We start from the raw sequence: 23,272 nt of genomic DNA, 5'->3' as shown, positions 1-23,272 counted from the left end.
TGCAAAACCATCAGTGTGGGTGTCCTGTTTTATATTACAAAAAACTCCTCTTGATATAGAATATAAAAAGGGGGGGATCACAGGAAATAAACATGATAAATTAGCAAGGAACATTTACAGTTTTCAAAATAGACTTTCGACCTAGGACCCATGGGGGGAAGGGAAGAAGGGGCTTCTGGGAGATAGGTGCTGGGGCCTCGGCTGGTTTGGAGTCTCCAGTCTGGGCCCCTTAGGCATGGAGGAGCGAGAGGGACAAGAAAGCCTCCGAATCCCTCAGATGGCTTCTGTTTCCCAAGATGCACACGCTCTGGAGCAGAAACCTGGCTTTCAGGCCAGGCTGTGTGGGTGTGACCAACAGCGGGCCTCTGCAGGCGGGCTGGAGGAGGTCTCCTTAGAGAGGTATCCCTAGCCCCACAGCCCCGTGGCCCTGTAGCCAGACCACCGCCAGCAGCACCTGTCCTCTATGACAGGTGCTGAGTCTGTATGTGAACCGGCCCAGTTAGATCGCAGTGCCTGGGAAGGGGGCAAGCCAGACTGGGGCTGGGCTCTGTCCTTTGCACCTCGGATGGGCCGCAGGCAGCCTCGCAGACGGTCACGCCTGGAGGCTGCCCGCTCGCCCTTTCCAGCCCCTGTGTGGGCAGCGGCAGACTCCGCGCTCCTTGGTACCTTTCTGGAAAGCTCTGGGGGACGAGGCTCACCATCCGCCCTTGAACCTGCCTCAGCCTGATATTCCTCTGGGATCTGTGCTGCCTCGCACCGACCTTCCCGGGGCCGACAAGGGGTGGGAAGAATGGACACTTGATTGGAGATGGGAAGAGTGCATGCCAGAGGCCAGGCCCTTCTTACCTTGAAGGTCCCAGATTCTCCTGACTGGTAGGGGACTAGAGGGGACCAGGAAGCCTGAGATGCCCCTAGACTAGAGCCACACAGCTGCCCCACGAGACCCTGAGTCCAGCTGTTGTTACTTTTGCTAAGCTCAGACCAGCCCTTTGCCTCTGCCAGGAAGCTAGAGCTGAGCATGTGGGCGGGGGGTGGGTCTAGAGAGGAGCAAATCCAAGGTCCTGCTCGCGCTGGGCTGGGCTACCCGCTAGCTGCAGGGGCCTCTGGGTCCCGGGGATGCCCGGTTACTGGGGGAGTTCATGGCCACACGTCTGGACTTCCAGGGACAATATTGAAAGCCCCTGCTTGGAGACCAGGAGCAGGGCCTGGGACTGGGAGAGAAGGGGGCAGCATAAGGATGGGATGGGGAAGGGGAGAAATGGGGAGGAGGTTAAACCCGATCTTTACAGCAGGCACAGAGCTCAGGGCTGCATCTGTAAAGGGGGCTGGTGGCAGAGCCAGGAGGCATGGGGCTCCAGGCACAGCCCTGTCTCTCCCAGGGGCTGGTGGGCTGGGAGGCTGGAAGCGGACACAGGGTCTGGGATCCAGAATGGGCTCTCCCCAGACACCGAAGAGGGACTGTGGGGGAGGACAGCAGGCTCTGTGTTGCCCCTCCCACTACCATGCCGTCACTAATCAAGCCTTGATTGTCTGGCCAACACCATCGATCCCCACACCACTGATTGGGATGACACTATCCTTACCCCCCTCCCCCAACCGTGCCCAAACCTCCGATCCTCTGAACAGGCCTGGCAGGCAGTCCTGATTCACTGGGGTGGAGGAATCTTGCGATACAGTTGCCAATACTGGTCTAGAATGCACGGCCTGTGTTTGAGGGACTGGTCTGTGGGTGCTGTGTGGGTGTGGGTCTAGGGGAAAACACCTCCCTACCTCAGCCTGGAAGAAACACTCAGAAGTGTGCTAGGACCCATGAAGGGACAAGAAGCCATTTGGCAGCAGAAGTGAGGTGTCTTGGAGCTCTTTAGCCTGGAGAAAACAGGGATTGGGGGAGGCACTGTGTGGCCTTAACACTTTGGGGAGTGAGGGCAAGTGGAATGCCACAGGTGGAAGCAGAGAAAAACAGAGAACTCTCATGTGCACTGAGCTGATGCTAAGAAGTCAAAGCAGTCCAAAGACAAGTCTGTCTCAGGAGGTAGAAAGCTCCCCGTCCTTGGAGGTATGCAAGAAGAGGGTGGTGAAGTCTTGGCAGAAATCTTGTGGAAGACATCCAAGCCTCAGTTCTGGGAGGGGAGAGGAGAACCAGATGGTCTTGGGGATTCCTTCCAGCCCTGGGAGCCACAGAGTTGTTGGGGAACAGGGAAAGGGCTGGGCTTGTGGGAAGAGGTGGGCAGTGTAAAAAAGTGACTGTAGTGTGTGTGTGTGTGTCCCTGGGGGCTTAGAAAGAAGTATGGGGAGGTGGGAAGGGAGGACAGTCCAGAATTTTCTTAGCTGTGGAGCTGGTAAGCTCTTGACCAGCTTGCTTTCTCTCTTCTGGGGAAGCCAGGATGCTAGGCCAGGGAGGGGTGTGAGCAGCAGACCTGCTGGGACCTACAGAGCCCTGGAAGGTGCAACAGGCAGCCAAGGGCCCACTGGGTTCTTGTTCAGAATTGTCATGCATATGCTGTGTGACTGAATGCAAAATGGCCCCTCTCTGGGCTTTCCGGATTATTTGATCCAACAGCTGAGGGAAGCAAGGACTCTGCCCGCTAGGCCACACTTGGATCCAGTGTCTGCAGCCCACTCTTGACCCCAGCCTGAGGCAGGGACAACGCCACCAGAGGACCAGAGGTTGAACGTAGGTTCCAAGTTCTTAAGGACGAGGCGACCGAGTCTCCTTGGGGCCCTGGGGGGCTTTGTCGACCTCTGAGAGTTGCTTTTGCCTTTTGTTGGCTAGATCTGCACTTTCTTGGCACCTGGAGCTGAGGAGAAGGCCCAGGCCCGCGACTGCCAGAGGCTGGTGGGACCGAGGAGGGAACCTGGCCCTGGGGTTCCTTTGGTCTCTAGTGCAGACAGCTTCCTGGGGTTTAGGCGCTGGGCCCCTGAAGAGAGCCCATGGCACCCACCCGGAGACCAGGCGGGGTCTAACAATCGTAGTTTCGTCTTCATTTTTTTGTTAAAAAAATAGCTATTTTCCTCTGCCCCTTCTCCTGCCCACTTATCGTGATCTCACCTCCTCCCCTGGGGCCAAGGGGGCAGGGGCGCGGGGGAGGGGAGGGCGTCGGGGGCTGGGCAGTGGTGGTGGGTGAGGCTTCAGGCTCCAGGCCACGCCCTCTACTGGATGCCCCGGAAGAGACACATAGCAAAGATCATGGCGAAAAGCTGCAGAAGTAGAAGTTGGCTTGTCAGGCTGGGCTTCCAGCCTGGCACGGGGCTGTCCCCTCCCAAGGGGAAGTAATCATCAGCCCAGCAAGGGGGCTCACCCATCGCTGGGCACACTCCTGCGGGAGGATTCCTGGGGGCAAGCACCTTTTGCCAGCCACTGGCCCTTGTTGTGCAGCAGAGTCATGGAAAGAAAGGGGCTTTGGACATGGGTTCAAATCTAATTCCTCTATTTGCCAGCAGCAACTTGGGCCAAACGCGTCCCTTCCCTGAAGCTTGAGAGCTTCCCATGTGCCCAGCCCAGTCCTAAGTACTTTCTTAGAAATCTTCAACAGAGCAGAGGCAAGGCACAGAGAGGTCGTGCGACCCACCTAAGGTCACACAGCGGCAAGTGGGGGAGCGGGGGGTTGGGTCTATGCTCTGACCCTGCAGCCTATACTCAGAAGTCCCGTGCATTCCCCTTTCTAGCTCTCAGGAGTGGGGGAAGATGTAGCCCTTGCCAGAGTTGAGAGCACTATGACCTAACATCTCACTAGGGCCCTGGGTGGGAGGGGGTTGGGGGGTAGGGCAGGCAGAGACCCAGATTCAGGGATGCCCCTCTGACTAGAATGGCTGAGGCCCCCACAGGCAGGGGTCTTGCAAGTAGCAGAAGGGACAGTCCCCAGACCACAGGCTCAGGGCCAGATCTCTGGTTGGGGAAGCGGCATGGGCAAGGTGAGGCTGGGACAGCGATCCAGTAAAAGTCCCTTTTTGGGAGCAGATTCCTGCCTCCCTTCGGGGTGCAGCTAGGCTTGTCGGCCGGTGGTGAGGACAGCAGATCAAGAATACAGACATTGTCTAACAAGACTCTAGGTCAGCCTGGCCAGGCATGGAGTCCCCACCCTCTGCCATCCTTAGGACGCCCAGCCGCAACCGTGGCCTGGGAACACAGTAGTAGTACCATTTTGCAGAGGAGTCCTCTATAGCTCAGAGGCCCCCTCTGGGGAGAGGCAGAGCTGGGAGTCATCCCCCAAAGCCCATGTCCTTCCTGAGCGGGACACATGCCTGCGATTCCCGCAGTCCCAGCAGATTTATCTGTCCCTGTTCATTGTGTCCCCCTGCCCTATGAGAGACCCGCTTTACCTGGAACGATGCTGGCATACAGTAGGGGCTCAATCTATGCTTGCTGAATGAACGAATAAATGACCCCCCCCCCCCCCACATCCCCAGTAGTCTCCACAAAACTGCTCTACGCGGGGCTGGAGGACGCCCTGAGAAGCTGAGCAAAGTGACATTTCTGGTGCAGGGCATTCTGGACACCTACTCTCCCCCCTCCCCCCACCTGCCTAAGGAGGGACAGGGAGGCTGTGGCTCGGGCTGCCTGACTTCGTTTCCCCGCCCGCCCAGGCCTGGCTGAGGCCCAGGAGTGGTCTTTCCTGGAGATGGTCAGTGCCAAGTCCGGAGCTGGCGGGAGAAGGGAGGGGCAGCTCCGTCCGTTGGCGGAAGCGCCACCTCGTGGCGGTGGCCGGACTCTGCAGCCGCCTCCCTTTCATGCCCCCCACCCCCCGCCGCGCCCCCGACTGGGGCGAAAGGTGTTCAGGGTTCATTAAGACTGCCCTTGTGATGTCGACACGTCCCCAGAGGCCCTGAGCCTCCCACAGAGAAAGGGGCCTGATCTGGACGCACAAGCCGCAGCCCCTCCCACAAGGCAGTGGTGTTGATTCTCGGTCAAGGGTTCACTCTGGACCTTGGGGGAGGCTTAGTCAGAGAGGAACACGGATGGGGTGGGGGGTGCGGGGGGGCAGTGGGAGAAAGACTGTGGGATGACTCTCAGAGCCTGCCAACTCACTGCTGGAGGCTTGCTCAGATGAGCCCAGAGTCCAACAGTGACTCAGGCAACAGACAGACTCCCCTGGGCTTCCCATACCACAGTCCCTGCAGCGGGGGACCCATTGGGTCCTGGATTTAGGATGTGGAGACTGAGGTTGGCTGGGCAGTGCAGGCCACGGGGGATCTCCCTGAGACCCTGTGTGTGCCTTGCTTTTGGGGAGCCAGAGAAATGGGAGGCTTTTACTTACCTCAATGGCCAGCACCCCTATGGCGAGGGCTCCAGCCAGGTAGACATAGGTTTCAAAAGTGTTGAGGATCACTGTGTAACAGCCCTGGGAAGGAGGACCAGAGGTGAGGCCATAGCTGGAGACAGTCTGGGGTCAGGGGCCAGCACCAGGACTGAAGCATGAAGCCTGGGAACTGGCCTGGGGCCCCAAAACTCGGGCAGCAGCAGGCTTACCCTGTCAAACCCAATGGTTGGCACCATTGGGTGGGCCTCCCCCAAGGTCCAGAGCCCATCCCTCCAGGCCCCTCTAAATGGATGGATTCCTGTGCTATTACTGATCTCTCAAGCAGTGCTGGGGATACACACACTGAGACAGAGGTGGATACAGACACATGAAGAGAGCGGGAGTGGCCCTTTTGATGCCCTCACCTTGAGCCAGTCTTGCCCTGCTCACTGTGCTCCTGCTCTACTGGCCTTCCTCTGTTGGTTCCTGGAGCACACCCCATGTTCTTTCCCACCCCAGGGCCTTTGCACATGCTGCTCTTGCTCTCTGGCTGGAATGCTTTTCCCATGCCAGGAAAATGAGGGTGTAGCACTTTATGTGGACAGTTACAGCAGCCCCCACACTCACAACCTGCCAGGGAGCACATGGGGGAGCACTGCGGATAAAGGAGAGAAATGTGATGCTGTGGGGAAAGAGGGCTTAAGATCACCCACAGAGATGGGGAATATGGATGGTTTCCTATTTGTGGTCACCCCTCTGGCCTGGAGTCAAGCTCTAGCAAGGTCATCATCTACTGGGAGACCCCCTGATTCATTTCCAGCAGGAGAACACATCCCTGACTTGCCCGGGTGACTGTCTTGACCCAGGGAAGGCTGAGAAGAGCCGGAGAAACTGCTCTGGTGGGTTTGACTCTGAGTATTCATCATGGGTCACCTTCTTGAGGGATTTCCTTATTTCTGCTCATTAGAGGTCAATGGCAAACAGTGGTGGACTAACTCAACATCCACAGAGGAGTGCCTTCTGCTTCGGCCCTTGGTGGCCATGTAACTGAGTCCTGGCTATCCAGGTCTATACAGATGTCCACTGTGGCTTTCTGGGAAAGAGAGTGGTGCCACACTTTCCCTTCTCTTTCTTAAACATGGGTGGGATGTCTGGAGCCATGGCAGCCATTTTGCCACCAAGGAAAGGCCACAAAGATCATGGAGGCCAGGCTTTGACAGACAGGACAAAGCTACTGATATAATGGGGAAAGCCATTGCCTTCCAGAATTCTTGCTATGTGTGAAACACAGAGGGCATCTGCATGAGCCCCTTGAGGTGGGTTTTGGGGTCCTTGCATTCAGACTTTTGCTCACTGATTCAAGACTGTGATGGGGATGCCAAGGAGAATAGGATCTCATGAGGAACAGAAGCACCATGAACTCAGGTAGCTGCACAGGGACCTTCCCAAGGAGCTCGGATTCCAAAGTCATGCCCGGGAGACGGAAGGGGGTGTCATCATCGAGGATGAGCCCAGAAATAGGAAGCTTAAAAGGGTGAGACTCTACAGGAACAGGGCCCATGAGGAGCCTTCCTGAACAATCCATAGGTGGCCTCAGGACATCGGTTTGGCTCTGGGCGCTGGGCATTCCAAACAGCAGGGCCTTAGACAAGTTCCTTTGCCTTTTGTAGGAAGCTGAGGTGGTCCATGTGTTTTATGGAGCTGTCCATGGCCCAGACTCCTCTCATAATGCCCTGACATCCTAGGGTACACCCTCCGTGGCCAGGTCCTGGGGCAAAGGAGGAGGGACCAGCCCAGGGCTTTAAGGACAGGACACAAGTGATACCCTTGTACCACTTCTGCTCGCCTCTTCTTGGCCACTGCCTGGTCCCCTGGCCTCACTGCCGGGGAAGTAGGAAGTGCCACTTTTCCCTGGTGGCGATGGCATCACACCACCTTTCCAAGGAGGACAGCCAGCTGGCTTTGCGACAGTATGAGGAAGCTGAGGTCCAGAAAGGGTGTCGTGGTCCAGGCCTGCCGGACCTCAAAGCCTGAGCCCTCCCCTGCTCCCCTCCATGTCCTGCAGCCTCTCTGGGAGGCTGAGACCCAAGCCCCTTGGTGGCCCTCCTTGCCCTGAGCTCACAGTGGCCTGATCTCAGGGCCCCTGAATGTCATCACCTGATACCACGTGTGTGGCGGGGAGGGGTGCTAAGTTCCAAGCTGAAGCTGGAAAGACCTCATCAGAGGGCCAGGGCCAGGCCTCAGCATGCGGCCCCTCTCCACGGGGCTCTCCGAGGCCTGCCCTGTGGCCCCCATCCCAGGCCCTTCCAGCTTGGCATCTGGTTTTCTTTTCTTTTTCGTGATCATAACATGTGAAATTATTACTTCTAGTTTGCTCCTTGGTTAGCATGAGCTTCTTTCAACTAGATCATGATCCCCTTGTCTCCTGCCTCCTGCTGTGTCCCCTGCATCTGGAAGTTTCCCAGGAGAGCCTCACGAGAAGCCTAATCAAGGGAGGGGTGTGGAGTGTGTCCTGGGCTCATCCTTGTTCTCCCCCTGACTCCCCCTGCCTGGTCTCTCACACCCCCATCGAGGGGCCAGGGGCCCAGGGAGGATTGCTGCTCCGTGGGAAGGAGGCACCAAGTACAAGGGCACGATTTGTCTCACAGCGGGGGTGGGGGGGAAGCAGGCGCCGTGTGTCCCCCAGAGACGGTACGTGCCAGAAGGAAAAGGCTTTCTTCCCAGGACCCAGATAAAGTCCTCAGGTGGCAAGAGAAGCAAAGAGTCTGATAGTTTCCCTGACCTTGGAGGAGAACCTTGCCCCCTGGGGTTCAGAAGGGGCTTCTATATGGCACAGAAGGTGAGCTTCCCCCAAAATAAGATCTAAGGAGGGGCCCCCTCTATGTAATTCAGTTTGGGCTCCAACCAGCACTGTCAGAAGCTCAGGGAGAACCCCGCCTGGAACACAGCCGAGTCTCAGCTCCCCTTCAGCCCCAGACCAAAGGCCCACTCCTCCGGCTGGGCCATCGCGGCCCCATCTGCCACCCTCATCCTTCCTCTACTTCAGCTGGATCCCAGGGGCTTGCTTCCTAGCCCCACTGAGGAGTCGCCTACAGTGACCACCCCTCCAGGCGATGGCTGGGGTGCTCCAGAGCCTCCGTGCCAGCATCGCCCCCCACCCCCCACCCAGCTCTGGCCATCCAAGGCCCCCTGCCTGGGGAGCAGGGCCTGGTACCTGCTTGTTCAGGAACAGGTCCCTTCCCAGCAGACACTCCTCCCTGCTCAGCAGGACCCCATCCCGAGTCTGTGGTTCTCTCCGACAGCAGGCCTCAGGCACCTCGTCGCTGTCCAGAGTCAGCAGTCGGAAAACTGATGCAAACTGGAAGTCTTCGGGCCCGTTGACGCCACAGCAGCCAAACTAGGAGGACAGCAAAGGGAAGAGTCTGGCGGGGGAGGTGGTGGGAGCTGGGCCCAGGGGGCAGAGGTGGCCAGACAGCCTCCCCCAAAACCCCCATAAGGCAAAGAGCAGAGTCAAGACTCAGCTAGGGGCTGACTCTGTCTGCTGCTCCTGTGTAACCCTGGGAAAGTCACTCAACCTCTCTGAGCCTCCAGTGCCCTTCTGTGTAAAATGGGGGGTGATGGTGACAATGACAGCCCAGAACGCTGCGTGGATGGCGATTCTGAGGCCCAGGCTGGGCTCAGTGGGCCAGCCCTGATCAGTTGGTGATGTCTGGTACAGGTCCGTGAGCCAAGTGGGCTCTGGAGGCGGGATGTTTGCTGCACCTGGCATCATGGCTTTGAATGCTCATGGCATCCCTCGGGGCGTCACTCACCGTGATCATGACCGAGTTCCAGGTGGCGGAGAAGACATCTGTGTCATTGTTGCCCTGGTAGTGCTTGGTGAGCTCCTTGGTGAAGAACTCGCGGGTGAGCTGGAGGGAGAGGCAGAGGGTAGGCTAAGATCCCCCCTCCCTGCCACCAGCAGCTTGGGGCACCCCGCCCCAGCCTGGTCTCTTCAGTTAGCTGCTTCTGGAGGAGAGGCAAGGCCTCAGGGCCCCAGGGTCAGGGATTCTCCCAAGCCACTACCTTGGGGTGGCTCCTGAGTCCCCACTCCAGGGCGTGTGCCCACCCCCCTGATCACTGGGATCCCCCAGATCACCAGCTGGAATAGGAAGTCGACACACACACCTCTGGGCGGCAATCCCAGAAGCTCTCTCCACCCTGCAGCTCTTCTCAGAAGCAGGGTTTATCCAGGGTGGGGGACTTGCCCCTCACCCCACTCCCTCCCCTCTAAGCTGTTCCTTAGAGGCACAGGTATGCCCCAGGTCCCCGGCCCTGAAGAAGGGAGTCTGAAGATCCGGTTTCCAAAGGTCCTGGGAAAGCGCTCCCGCCCTCCACATATTCTCGTTGGCCTCCCCACCATCCTCCCTTCCATCCTCCCTGCTGCGGTGAAAGGACTGGGCCCCCCGTGGTGCTGGCAGGAAGGCTGCATTCCCGGGGCACAGAGTGGCTGCCTCTTCCTCTCTGTCCACAGCTTGCCTTCCTGCTCCTCCGGACCAGCTCGTGTGTCCAGACCCCTCACCCCTCTCTTTCCCTCCCCCTCCTGTTTCCAGGCACCCCCCGTGGCTGGCCGTGCCTGGCTCCTATAGACTCCGGACGGGGCTGGTGCCCTGGGTGGTTGGAGCTCCTGGAAAAAGGCGGCTGGTGAGGGCAAGTTGCCCAAACTGCATACTGGCCGGGACCTCAACCGAGAGGGTCCTGCTCTGTCCTCCTGCACGTCACATACCCCAGGGCCTGGGGACAGCCTCGCCAACCAGCCTCTGCCAAACGACTATTGCTGGGCATGCTATGGAATGGAAGATTCCAGAATCAGGTGTGGGTTGTATCAGGTGCTTTGGAAGAGCAGAGACTCTAAAGGACCTTCTGATTCTACCTTCTGGAAACACCCTCGCAGGAAGAGGGTCTCTGGGATAGTGGGTCATGATTTGGGCTGGAATTGCTGGCTGAGAGGCTGCTGACTCTGTGAAACCCTGTCTGAGGAGGGAAGGGGCTGGCCCCCAAGGGAGGCCAGGGCAACGGGGGCGCGGCCCGCACTTACATTTTCCCTGAAGATGAAGGCCAGGATGGCCGCTGAGAGCTCCGCCAAGAAGATGATGAGGATGAACAGGAAGAACTGTGAAGAGAAGAGGTCCATGAGCCCTGAGGGTGGTGGGAAGGGGACAGGCGACTGCTCGCTGATGCCCCGGTCCACCTGTCACACGGTTGACCCAATGTACCAATTTCATGAGACGAGGGACCCTCACTGCCCTACCTCAGACATTTTTTCATAAGCAGCCTACCAACAAGTCATCTTCAGAGTCAGCAAGCTTATAATACAAATAGGAAAGAGTAAACAAACAAATACGGCTTCCGGGCAAATGGCACCTCTTCCACGATGCCCCTTGTGCAGTGTTCAGCCTGAACAACGTCACCTGGTAGCCCTGGAAGGTGATTGAAGTTGACCTGTTTGGGCCCTCTCCACATGGAAATCTGGAGTTCCTTGGGGACCCCAGACTGGCTCCCTAGCCCCCGTACCCCCAGCGCCACCTCTCCCTGCCTGACCACCTCTCCTTTCCATGAGCAGTGGGGAATTGATGTTGACCTTCAGGCACAATAAAGGAGCAAGACGGGAGGGGAAGTGATGGGCCCATTAACACCGGGAAACACAGGCGCTGGAGTCTGAAATCTAACAGACCCATCTCTGCCCTACTCACTGCACTTCTCGATGTTCTCCAAATTGTCCACGATGCCTCCTGTCTGGGGGCCACCCTCCCCTGCCAGGAAGGCTCCTCCCTTCCTTGTCCACCAGCTCCTCATTTTCCAGACCAGGCTCAGCCCAGCCCCTCTCCTGGTGGGAAGCCATTCCTGGGGTCCCCCACATCACAGTGCCCCCCAGAGATGCCTGCCCAGCAGATGCTGCAGCCCCCACCCCCCCAATATCACGAACAGAAGCATTCCCCATGCCTGCCAGTGAAGGTGTTGGTACACGGCTGCCAGATGGACAAATGATCCTGGATTGACCCGCTCACCCTAATGACCTTGTTCTCTGCCACATCGCAGACCATGGTCAGTGTGGGCACTGCTTTGGCTGAGAGCCATGGGCAGAAGGAACAGGAGATGACTTTGCCTTCATTACTCCGCGTTGCAGAAGCCCTCAGCATTTCCGGTCTGTGGCCATCCCGGAGCTGTCAGCCCACCTGGAGACCACCAGCAGAGGACCAGATCCCCACTGCCCACGGTTCCTGCACACCCTCGCAGCCCCCACGGCCGGCTGCCCTGAGATGTGCCGGGGCTGGAAGGAGGCAGGAGTCCTGCCCTCAGTGTCAGGACAACTCAGCCTCCTTGCCTCCCTTCATGTGGCTTGGGATAATCATGAAAACTCCTTTGAACCTCAGTTTCCTTGTCAGTAAAATGGGGATGCTCACATCCGCTCCTGGGATCATCATGGGGAATCCTGAAATAAGGGGTGCGCAAGTTTCTGTCTGTCGTCAGAAGCTGAACAAAGCTTGTCGCTGAGGCTCCTCCAAGTGTAGAAGGACCTCGGAAGCCAGCTCCCATGGGAGCCCTGGAGGGCCTGGCTGTCAGGGGTTCGCTCAGCGCCGGCTTCCCCACAGACACCCGTTGCTGCTGGCAAGCCCCTTGTACCCCTCCCCTGGATCGCATCTCTTCCAGGTGGAAGAAGGTTTCTGTCGCTTCATCCTCATCCCAGGAAGACCCCAGTCTTGTTCCCTCCCTGACTTTGCAGCTCTAACAGCAGCCGCCCTGCGCAGGCCCTGGGGTTTCTCTGAACTGCTTGGGCAGCGGACAGAGAGGCTTGGGATGGATTTCTAGATGGTCTATCCAGGGTGGGGACAGAAAACAGCCCTGAGACCTGTCAATGGCTTCATTTGTTTTTAAATGTCCCACCCCAAGGAGGACGGCTTCACTCCTCGTCCCTAATGGTGTCCTTTGGCAGCGGGCTCACTGGTCAAGCTGCCTCCCACGTGGGCTCCGGCTCACAGACGCTTGGTCAGCTCTAGAAGCCGATGTCCATCCCATGGCCTTTCTCTTTAGCCCCCACATTGGAAGAAACAAGCCAGAGAAGGGAATGACTATTCCAAAGGTGGGCAGCCCGAAGATGCCAGAGCCAAACCTTTCCTCTTAATCCGGCAATCTGTTCTGCCTCTTCCCTCCCTGCTGGAAAGCACGTTCAGGACTGGCCTGAGGGATTGACTCTTCTGAGCCCTGGGGGTCTGCTGGGGGCAGAGTCCCCGCCTGCCTGGAGGGGAGAGTCCCAGAGGGCCTCCTGTGCCCCGGGGCAGGCTGCCCCCGACCCCCGGCCCCATTGGACTCCCACTGTCCATTCTGCCAACCCCACCAACCCCACTTCCATGAGAGTCTGCCGGCTGTCATCCCCGTGACAGTGAAAGGCCCCAGGCAGGCCTCCTGGCCCTTCCGTGCGGTCGGTGATGGATGGGCGCCAGCCCTGTCTTACACGGCCTGCATGGGACCTCCTCCCTGCCCTTGCCCTCTTGGTGGAGTCACTGGCAGTTCCCAGGCTCGCAAAGAGCAGCCCGGGAAATGGTTTCCATCCTCAGCGAGGCGACGGAGCTGGCTCTGGCTACGGATCACAGCTGAGATGGTTAGAAAGTGCAGATGAACCAGAGCCTAGGCCGTGTGCACGCCGCGTGCTCAGCGGCCCGGGAGTGTGGGGCCCTCCCGGACGGTGAGGCTGCGGGCTTTGCACAAGGCCGAGGCCGGCGCAGCAGAGAGCCGCTCAGAGGGGGGTCAGAACCAAGAAGCAGGCACAGCTTTCCCAAGGGCGAGGGCTGGTGTAGCCAAGTCCCGAGACAGTAACACCAGCCAGCCCTACTGAGAGCTCACCACTGAGGTGCTGAGGACAGTCCAAGGCTCCTTTCCCGGGGTGCTCTGGGCAGCCTGGTGAAGCCGCCGTGGTTACCACCAACCCCTCCGGTTACCCGGGGGGGGGGGGGGGGGGACCTGGGATCCAGAGTGCGTAGCACATAGACCCATAAGAGCCTCCAGGTCTGAAGACTTTCTGATGGCCTGTAGGGTTTCCCGTGGACCAACCTAATGCTTTCAGTTTCACATTTGTCAGGTGCTTGCCTGTGCTGGGAACAGAGTTAAGCAAGATGCACATTTTCTCCTTGAGCCGTGGTCACAACACTGCGGCTGGGAAAGCGGTAGCATCATCTCCATTTTACACAAGAGGAACCTAGGTTCAGAGAGGTTAAGTAACCGCCCTCAGGTCACACAGCCAGGAAGTAGCGGAGCAGAGATTAGAACCTAGACTTTTCTGACTCCAAAACCCATGCCCTTACCATGCCTCTAAGACCACCTCCTCTCTGTCCCTTTATTCCAGGGCTACTCATTGAGCACCTAGTGTGTACCAGGAGCTATGCTAGGTCCTGGCAAACTCATATACACAAGGCAGATGTGGTCCCCAGCAGCACGCAGCTTACGTTGAGCCGAGGTTCATAATTCCTGAGATGAAATTCAAGAATGAGCCTAGTAACTCACTGAAGGAGAAAGGAGGGCTCTCCAGAGGGTGGGGGCCTGCAAATCTCCATTGCCATTGCCACTGTCCCCTCCTGGAGTAGGGTTTCCCCAAGCCCTAGATGCCACTTCTGCCCTCTGGCCTTCTCCCCAGGAAATGACTTCCTCTTGCTTACCAGGGTTACTGCTGGTTATCTGGAGGGGCTCCCCCTGGATCCGGCCACAGGGCTTGTCCTGACGCCTCCGGCCTTCCCGGACTTCCCCTCCTGAGGCAGGGCCTTTCCCAGGGGTTTTGAGTTAATCTCGCCTCATCCCATTTGCCTAAGGACACATTTGCCAGTAATTCCCGAACCTCAAATGTTCACCATTTTGCTTCAGATGGAAAAATTAACGAAGGGACGGAAACTGCGATTTTGCCTCCCCCCACAAATATTTCCAGACTTTTCTAGCCTATCTGCCCATGGGCACATCTAGTTTCAGTTCTCATTTCTAACAAATGTTTACCAAATTTACATCCTTTTTGTGTCATTCAGCTCATTTATGTCTTCTAAGTACGCACATCTCAGTTAGCTGTTCTCCTTTCCGACCTAGCATCTTGGTCATCAAAATATAAAAAAAAAATTTTGAATCTTTAAATAAAAAGATTAAAAACCTGCTGTGAACGACTCCTAGGCAAGCAACCATGAGAAAGGTATGCCACAAAATGCCCATTACAGGCTGAGATTGTCCTATTGTATGTGAAAAGGATGTAAAATTGATCGACGGGAGGGTTTGGAAACTGTACCTTTAGAAAAATTGATCATTAGGTGATGTGGTCATTAGGCTGAGGGTGATGGGGCCCTGGGGTTTCAGCCTCAGAGTGGGGGTAGGGGAGGGGATGCTCTGTTACCCCAACCCCAGCTCTCCCTATCAGCCCAGGTGGCCAAAGTCACTCCCTCTAGGTCCTGTTCATGACAAGTCCTCCCTTCCTCCCTGAAGGTTGAGGAGCAGGGCTGCCAGGCTTCTCAAAGGCCCCCGGCAGCCACGAGGGGTGGGACTTGGTGCCCCTCTTCAGCTGGGACCACCACACGGCCAGTTCTGGTCAGAATAGAGAAGTGGTTCTTCTTATTTTTTGAAGTCATGAGTCTTTTTGAAAACCTTCCAGAAGTTGTGGCATCTCTCCCCAGAAACATACATGTTCACACAACATACACACACATATAGACACACACACACACACACAAGGCTCTAACGTAATATTTTGCACATAATTCTAGGTGAATTTCAGACATGTGAGTCTGTTTTAGGCCTGAGACACAGGGGACGTGGGTCCAAGAGTCCCCCGTCTGTGACTCGCACTGAGATCTCAGTCTAATAGGCGCTGGCCTTCAGAGAGGTGAGGAGAGGGATGGGAGGAGAGGGACAAAGGGGAGGCGAGAGGACACAGGGGAAGTAGGGAGAGAGGGGCAGAGACTAGGAGAGCTCTGGAGAAGGATAAGGAGAGGCAGCAGGAATAGAAAGCAGGAGATAAGAGGCAAAGAGACAGAGGTAGAGAAAGAGCAAGAAAAGAAAAGGATGAACATAGGTGGGTCTCCTAGATCTCGAGACTAACAGAGAAAAGGGAGGACGGAGAAGGCAGCAGAAGAGAGGGGTGGAAGGGGCTGCCTTAAGGACTGGGCCCTGGCCACAGCCGGGACTCAGCTGTCCCTCGGGGGGCTGGAGGGAACCTCAGCTGGTCCCTGGGTCTCGGTCTTCTCCACAGGGACCGATGTGCCCATCTAGTGGCCGGCTCAGAGGCTGCCTGTTTGTGGAGAGGACTTTTGAGAACCCCAGCCTGTTCCCAGCGCAGTGCCCGGGCCTGCCCTCCTGTCTTGGCTTCAGGGATGAGATCCAGGGGGTGGCAGAGCTGAGGCGAAGCGGGAAGAAGAGGGACTGGCATGACGTGGGACCCACATCCTAGCTCCTTTTAAAGTCCCCACGGGCTCCCAAGCCTCCGTGGGCTCTGGGGGCGGGGGGGCGGGGGGGGCGCTAGAGAGGGCCTTCCGCCAGGGGGCGCCAACAGGTTTCTTTGTTTCTCTACAAATGCAAAGTTTGCTGGGTTCAGGCTGCTGAAGGCCAAAAGGGACTGGGGTTCCAGAGTCACACATCTCACAGCTGATTTCACTTCCTGCTTGGGATGTGGGGAATCTCACTGTGACATGAATGGGGGCCCCCATACAGACTGCTCTAATCTGTAGGGGAGTGGGGAGGGTGCGTGGTGCCAGATCTCCACTTCCCAAAGCCACAGGAACAGACACATTGTCCTCCCACTGACCAGCCCACGTCCCTGATCGCCTAATTCCCGACCCCTCCTCCCACTCACCCACAAGGAGCACCTGCACCCTGTCCCGCCCCCACACACTTCCCCAAGCGCGCTGTCTTCACCTGGCCCTGTAGTGGGACTAGGCTCCAATTAGAAGCTCTCCAAGCCCTGGGCACCCACAGGCCCTCTACTGGGGCGGGAGACCCATCCACCAAGGTCAGGAAAGTAGGGAGAGCCCCAAAGGACACAGCCCATGGGAATACGGAAGGCCAGAGAAACAGACCACCCACCAGTGGCCTCATTTGGTGCCAACCTACAGCTAAGTTGCCCCACGGTTTAGCAAGGGAATTCACTAAAGCTAAGAAACCAGACCCAAGCCCCATCATCAGGTAGGGGACAGAGCAGGACGCACACTGAAACCCAGGCCCGCCGGCCGCCCTCTCATCCCTTTGCCCCCACCCCCCATGCCTGTCCACCGGGGACACTCCCAGAGGACTGCCTACCTAGAGTGTGATGGCTGAGTCTCTGCAGTGTAGATACAGCCCCCCCACTCTGCCCTGGGGCACCCATGGGTGGGGTGAGGGTGGGCTACTCACGAACAGCAGCAGACACTTGTTCTCCCGGACGGCCCCACAGCAGCCCAGGAAGCCCAGCAGGAAAAGCAGGCCGCCCATGGCCAGGAGGATGTAGGCTCCCGTGATAAGCAGGGGGTTGGCGGCCACGATCTCCCGGAAGCCGGTGGGGTCCACCATGACCCAGATGCCAATGCCCAGCAGGCAGGCCCCGCCCAGCTGCTCCCAGGGCGGGTTAGGAGTGGGGAGAAGAGGCAGATAAGGTGGGGGGGGTGGTTAGGCACTCCACATGCACACCGTTCCCCCCACGTGAGGCCCCATGGTAAGCCAGGGAGCCCCTGGGAGCCCCAGAGAACTGGGCAGAAACCTGATTTGCCAGAGACCAGTGTCCAAGCAATGTTTTTCACTGTTTTGCATTTTCAGGGTTACCCAGACCTTAAGGGTGTCCTCTAAACCCAACCTCTGATCCACGCCGTATTGTGGGCTGCTGGGGATCATGTCCCGGGGAGTTTATTTGCCACTTTTAGAGTCTCCTTAAATGTCAGCGCTGCAGGATAATGAGGTCACTAGTGCAAGTCTTTGATTCCACACTGAGCCCCAGAGGGGGCCCGTGACTTGCTCAAGGTCACACAGCAAGTTAATGGCAGAGCCAGTGCTGAATCCCAGGCTTCTCTGACACAAAGTCCATGGCACACCCTCTGAGGCCTCTACCATGTTAGGGGCTGGGAAAACGTGGACACAAGCTGGCCCCTTTGTCCTCAACAGGAGCTCTCATCAGCGTGGGCTCACCATACTCAACACCGCTCCTCGAAAGCCTTCTTGTTTATGTCTTCGTGTCCACGGCCCATCTCTCCGTGCCTTACTCATCTTTGGAGAGAGGCAGCTTAGTCCAGAGTAAAGGTGGTGCCGCTTGTCAGCTGTGTGACCTTGGGTAAGTGGTTTAGCCTCTCTGAGCCTTAGCTTCCTCATGGGTAGAAGAAGATACAAACTTCCCCCCTGCCTAAGGTGACGCCAAGGAAGAAAGGCCAGTGTGGATAGGAATGTTCTTAGCAAGTTTCAGTAAACATCTGGTCCATTTTCCTTGGGGACAGACAAGGACTGGAAGCAGATCTGTTATAAGAGAACAGTTAGGCCTCATTGGGTTTTGAACGGGGTGAAGTATCTGAAATCCCTGTGTGATGGGAGGACCAGAGGCCCCCCAGAGGTCTCCCAGAGGTCCCCCAGAGGCAAGCGCCAGCAATGCCAGGCTGTGGCTAAGAGCAAACTGGTGAGCTCTGAGGGGTTGAGAGGGGTCCGCAGGTTGGTGGGCAGAACTGCACAGCTTGGGGCTTGGAGCAGGAGACAATATTTTTAGTACAGCGGTCACAGCAGGGGAGTGAAGGAGAGGCTGGAAGGACCCATCACTGGGCAGATTGAAAGAGAAGGCCCACAGGGACTGCTGATTACACAGTCCCCACGGTCGCCCTGTGCCGGGCACCACCTTTCTCCTCCGTCCCTTACAAATGCTCTGATAAAAGCTGCCTTCCTCCTCGTTGCTCTTAAGGTTTTGCGGTTCAACAATTGTGTGCTGAGGGCTGCTTCAAGGGCACAGACTGAGCTGCCTGAGGAGATACAGCCCCATTTCTGGTGGGGACCCTCAGTCTTGCCCAGGGTCACCCAGCTTGGAAGCTGGGTCCGGAATTCTCATCTGGAGGGCTCCCTGTGCTTCAGGATTATGGGCAAGGAAGGGACCCCACGAGAGTTGCTGGAATGCATGAAAAAATAGAAGGAAGAGAGAGAAGAGAGTCAGAGAGAGTCATTCGTGACCAGAAAGGACCTCTCTTTCCCAGCAACCCTGGCCTGGAGGGCATCAGAGGACTTTTACTCACCCATGACCTGGCTGCACTAAGGTCAAAGGTTGAGGTGGGGTCAGGAGAGCTGGCGGGGGGGTTGGCTTAAGACTCCAGGAGTGTGGCTTTGCTCCTGGGAGAGGCCAGGGGCCCAAGCAGAGCCTGTGGGGGCTGCTGCCAGCAGGTGGGCTGGGCTGCAGGGTGCTGGGCTGGCCATCTGAGTGCTGAGTCTCTGGGCTTTCCAGTACAGAATCCATATGCTGGATGCCGATGGAGCTAAGCTAGAGAGTACTGGCACATTCCAGGTACTTCCTAAACGGATCTTGCTTAATTTTCAAAAAAACCTGTTGAGGTAGGTAATGAAGGGATGAAGATACTGAGGTTCAGAGAGGTAAATGTGTTTCTGATCACACAGCTGGTAAGATGCAGAGCTGGCTTTGAACCCTGGCTGCTCCCAGCCCCGGAGAGGTTTCAGATTACATGGGGGCTGGGGGGGGGGGATCACAGCAGCTTGGACAGTCAGCTCTGAGGCCCGCAACTGCCCTGGGGCTCAGGGTTGAGGGGTGCTGTCTCAGCTGCCCTCTTCTCCATCCCCTGCTTCTTCCCAACTCTCCACCAGGGGTCTGATCCTGAGGCTGCAGCCAGGACGAAGGCTCCTACCCTTTTGTCAGAGGGCCTGAACCATCCCAGGTCTGTACCAAACATCTCTCCATGACCATGGGCTCTTCGGAGTGGGGCAGGTGCCACTGGGGGCCTCTCGTCCAGGAAATTCTGGCTAGACGGGTCCATTTGCTTCTGGCACTGGCCCCTGTCCTGCCCCCAGGACTCCGCCCAGTGTGACTATTTCTAAGCCACGATCTGTTCTACCTGCCCAGCAGAGGCCTCGGGGGAACCCGGGCACGTTCCAGCAATACTTACAAATATGAAGAAATTGAAGACAAACATCAAATACTTCATGCAGCTCAGACAGTCGCCTTCCATGTTGTTCTACCTGCAAAAGAGCAAGCGCCTCAGTTTCCCTGCTGGGAGACCCCACCCAGAAAGAGCCCTGGCCCGTCCCCCCAGGGGTTCCAAGCGGTCAGCCCTGCCCCTGTGGCCGGTGTTTCCTCTCTGGGAGGTAGCTCTTTACCTCATGTAACCAGAGTTAGGAGTGAGAACTCGGGGAAGCCACCCTGCCAGGGCTCAAGCCTAGTTCCTCTAGTCATTTGCTGTGTGGCTTTGGGCAAATCACTCCACCCGTCTGGAGCTTGCTCTTTCCAACCTGAGGAAGGAGATTAAAAAGAGAAGCTTCTTCCCAGCCGAATCGCGAAGGTTCACAGAGATAAAGCTGTGGCATGCTTAGAACGGCATCTAGCAGGTGCCAAGCATCCAGGAGGGCTGCCTCGAGACCCGGCCTGATGGTAGAGGTGAGACTTGCCTCAGGCTGAGAGCTTTTAGGAACTTGCTGAGGCCATGCAGCCAGATCAGAATCCGGGCCTCATAAACATCCTGCCGCCCCACACAGCCTCCAGCTTGCAGGACGGCCTGGGGCTATTCCATGGGGCCAGTGGAGGGGTGTCACAGGGGAAAAGGGGGGGGTGGGCGCCTACCTAGGGGTTCAAGCCCTCTTCCTGAGGCCAAACCCTCCTCATGCCCTGACTACCTCTGTCCTGAGACCTACGGCATCCTACCTCCCTAAGGAGCCTTCCCCGTCTCTGCCTATAAGTCTGCCCCCGGTAGTGAGTCACTGCATATGATTCCGTTCAGCCAGCACTTACTGTGCATCGACTGTGTGCCAGGCGCCGGGGCCTGAAACCAACAAGATGCAGCCCTTCCGCATCCCCGGGGGAAGCAGGCAGCATCTGCTCTCACGAGTCAGACTTCAAGCCCATGGTCACGTCCATATTCAGTAGTCCGTATTGCCATACTTTCTTCATGACGGCCCCCGGGGGATTAAAAAGAGATGCTTCCTCCCAGCCGAATCTCGAGGATAGGGGAGTGAATTGGGACAGGGGTCCGAGGTCCACAGGAGTTGAAAATACCCGGGCCAACCTCCCCCAACTGGTAAGGGGCACGGCTGCAGCTCAGCTTGGCCTGAGTCCCGCTCCAGGGGACCCCGGAAGGTGGTCTGCCCTTCTAGGACAGGACGTGGTGCAAAGGGTTCTGGGAGTATGTGTTGGGTGGTATCAAATGTGGGGAAGACGGCACTTTGTTTCTTTCCACGGTTTCCCATCCTCCCTCCAGAGAGAGCTGGGCTCAGTGTGCCTCCCCCACAAATAAGCTTGATAAGTCCCGTTTACCCTGGTCATCGCCAGGCTTATTAGGATCAATCTACATCATCGCAATCTCCATTTGGGGAGCACCTGCTGTGTGCTAATACTATGAGGAGTGCTTTCCACCTATGATCTCATTTAAATCTCCTAACGCTCAGTGAGGTGTGGGCATTGGTTATGGCAAATTTTCAGGTCAGCCTGGCAAGGTATATGTGATTATCAGAGAGATTATGGCCACAGAGAGTGCAGGAGGCAATGCTAAGGTCTGACACTGAAGCCCATGCATGGTGCCTAGGACATGGCAGGCTCAGCAAATCTGCCCCCTCCCCACCCCAGACCATAACCCGATGCCCCTCCCAGCAAGGAAAGCCTCATAGACGGAGCTACACTCGTCTCCTGCACTCCTAGCTCACTGCACTTGGTGATGACAGGACCAGCCCCATGTGGCACTTTGGTCAAGGCAAGCGGGTTTTTAAAAAGTGCATTTGAATCCATGCAGAGAAAAGCAGAGACAGAATCTGCCGTTGGGGAAGGGTGTGCAGAAAAGGCTGGTGCCTCTCCTCTCCTCTCCTTGTGGTTTTTGCTGGTGAGCCAAGCATTGACCTGAGCTGGGCAGTGGCCATGGCACCACTTAAGGCACCTGGGAGTCCCTGAGGAAGGTGCTGGGTCAGGCAGGCAAGGGCTCTGGGCCCCAACAGCTTCCCTCCTTAAGTTGCCCGGCTCCTGCCAGCTGCTCTGCTCAGCTGATTGTGGCCGATTGAGGCCAGAGCCGAGCAGGGGACACTGAGGCAGGGCCTAGAACATCCGAGCCAGATGTGCTTTCTTATTTTATTGGGTGGCAGAACCCAATGCATCAGGCGACACCATGATGAACCCAAGGCTGCTCCAAGAGAAAAATCAGGCAGTGACCCTGAGCTGAGGGCTCCAGGCTTGAAGTCTCCAGGCTCGAAGCCTTTGTGCTTCTAAAGGTGCCTGGCCCAAGGGCTTTTCTTAGATCAGGTGAGAGGAGAAGGGGAACACAGGGTTCCTGGGGTCACCCGGCTGGTCACCACCCCTGGGAATAAGGACATAAGCATTTAGTAGGTGTAGGGCCCCATCCTCCGCACTAGACACGTATGAACTCACAACAACCTACGAGATAAGTACAATCATCATCCCCATTTTCTAGAGAAGGAAACTGAGGCAGGGAGAGGCTAGGCGACTTGCCCAAGGCTGCAGCTGGTGAGTGGGGAGGTTGAGATTTTAACCCAGGCAGTCTAATTTGGAAGAACAAAGGATGGAGGGCACATGCGGGTGTGTGTGTGTGTGTGTGTGTGCGTGTGTGCGCGCGCGCGTGCGTGTGCATGCATGCCTCTATGTGTGTGTGTGTGTGTGACTCTTTCCTTCACTGAGCTGTGGCCTGACTTTATGAAGTGTCATCTGACTCCAAAGCTAGAAAGCTAGAATCTGGTGACACCACCCACTCCATTCCAGGGATCTTTCAAGCGCCCCCAGTCTCTCTGCTCCCACCTCCTCTCTCTCACCCAGATGTGGCCTCGGCCAAGGCCTGGTCTCCCTACTCCCAGACACTCCCCTTCCAGCCAGTGATCCCAGAGGGGCCTTTTGGCAAGGCACGTCATGTCACATCATGTCCCCCGCTAACTGCCTAGGCTCTCCAGGAGACCAGCCACCCCCTGCCTGTGGACAGCGAGGGTCTCCAAGACTCCCACGGCCACCTTTTTGTCCTCCTCTGCCCCATCGCCAACATCAAAGGACAGTCCCCTGAGCTCACTTAGTGCCTCCACTCAAGCTAATCCCTTCTGCTGAGACTGCCTTTCCACCTCCTCCCTTCCCACCTAATCCCTGTTCATCCCTCAAGGCATCACCTCCTGCCCTGACAGCCCCCCCCATCCTGTCCCTGTCTTCCCAGGAGCTCCCACGGCCTCTGCTGATCTCCACCGCTGCCCCCTCCACACACACACTGTGTAGCATTACGTCACCAGCCTGGAGGCGTGGGATGGCAGCTGTGTCCTCCTCCTGGGATGCAGCAGGGATTGGTACGTGGTCTGTATTGCACAAAACCCGGCCACACAGTGAACGTTAATTAAACAGCCTGGGCAGGAAGCCTGGTGTGAGGCTAAGGGCTTTGTGGGCAGTGCATCTTTGTGTCCTCCAAAACCCCTCCAGCAGTTAGAAAGAGGGGGGCATGAGGATCCACATAAGCAGGGGGCCTCCCAACTTCCTCCTTTCTTCTCTCTGCTGTGCCCTCCAGAGTGAGCACAGTCCCCACGTGGCTCCTTCTGATGTCCCATTGGCCTGTCTTTCTCTCCAGATCTCCCGATTGGCAGGATCAAGAAGACCTGGCCCTTCCTTTGTCCTGGGACCCATCCTCCCAGTGGATAGTGGGAGGGCTGAGATTCCGTGGGGACCCCCAGGTCTGGCTGGCCAGCTGTAGAGCCAGCCTGTCTTCTGATTGGTCTGCGCCTGGGCCCACCTGTACTTGACCATCTTGACCCTCATCCTTAACTGTGGTCATCTCTGTCTCCTCCATCAGCCCTCAGCCCAGACTCTCTGCCTCCAGAGCAGCTCCCCAGGAGGCTGTCTCCAG

The 23,272-nt window shown here is 57.2% G+C and overlaps 1 protein-coding gene across 4 annotated transcripts in view; it reads right to left on the bottom strand.

Annotated features, from left to right (window-relative positions):
• Positions 1–16: 16 nt before the first annotated feature.
• TSPAN18 (tetraspanin 18) overlaps positions 17–23,272 on the bottom strand; it is a 177,196-nt gene continuing 153,940 nt past the window's right edge. For 3 of the 4 annotated variants that reach the window (XM_047691818.1, XM_047691817.1, XM_047691819.1), the window contains 7 exons: positions 19,352–19,424; positions 16,629–16,823; positions 10,315–10,389; positions 9,050–9,148; positions 8,452–8,634; positions 5,256–5,339; positions 17–3,198 (listed from right to left, as the gene is read on the bottom strand). In XM_047691818.1, the coding sequence (XP_047547774.1) occupies positions 3,151–3,198; positions 5,256–5,339; positions 8,452–8,634; positions 9,050–9,148; positions 10,315–10,389; positions 16,629–16,823; positions 19,352–19,414 (747 nt within the window). In that variant the 5' untranslated portion in view covers positions 19,415–19,424 and the 3' untranslated portion in view covers positions 17–3,150. The remainder of the gene's footprint in view (positions 3,199–5,255; positions 5,340–8,451; positions 8,635–9,049; positions 9,149–10,314; positions 10,390–16,628; positions 16,824–19,351; positions 19,425–23,272) is intronic. The other variant, XM_047691820.1, reaches the window with a different exon arrangement.

Source organism: Lutra lutra, chromosome 10, assembly GCF_902655055.1.
Source record: "Lutra lutra chromosome 10, mLutLut1.2, whole genome shotgun sequence".
Lineage (NCBI taxonomy): Eukaryota > Metazoa > Chordata > Mammalia > Carnivora > Mustelidae > Lutra > Lutra lutra.
The sequence above is the reverse complement of the archived record's forward strand: the minus strand, read 5'-3'. Positions and strand labels throughout refer to the sequence as shown.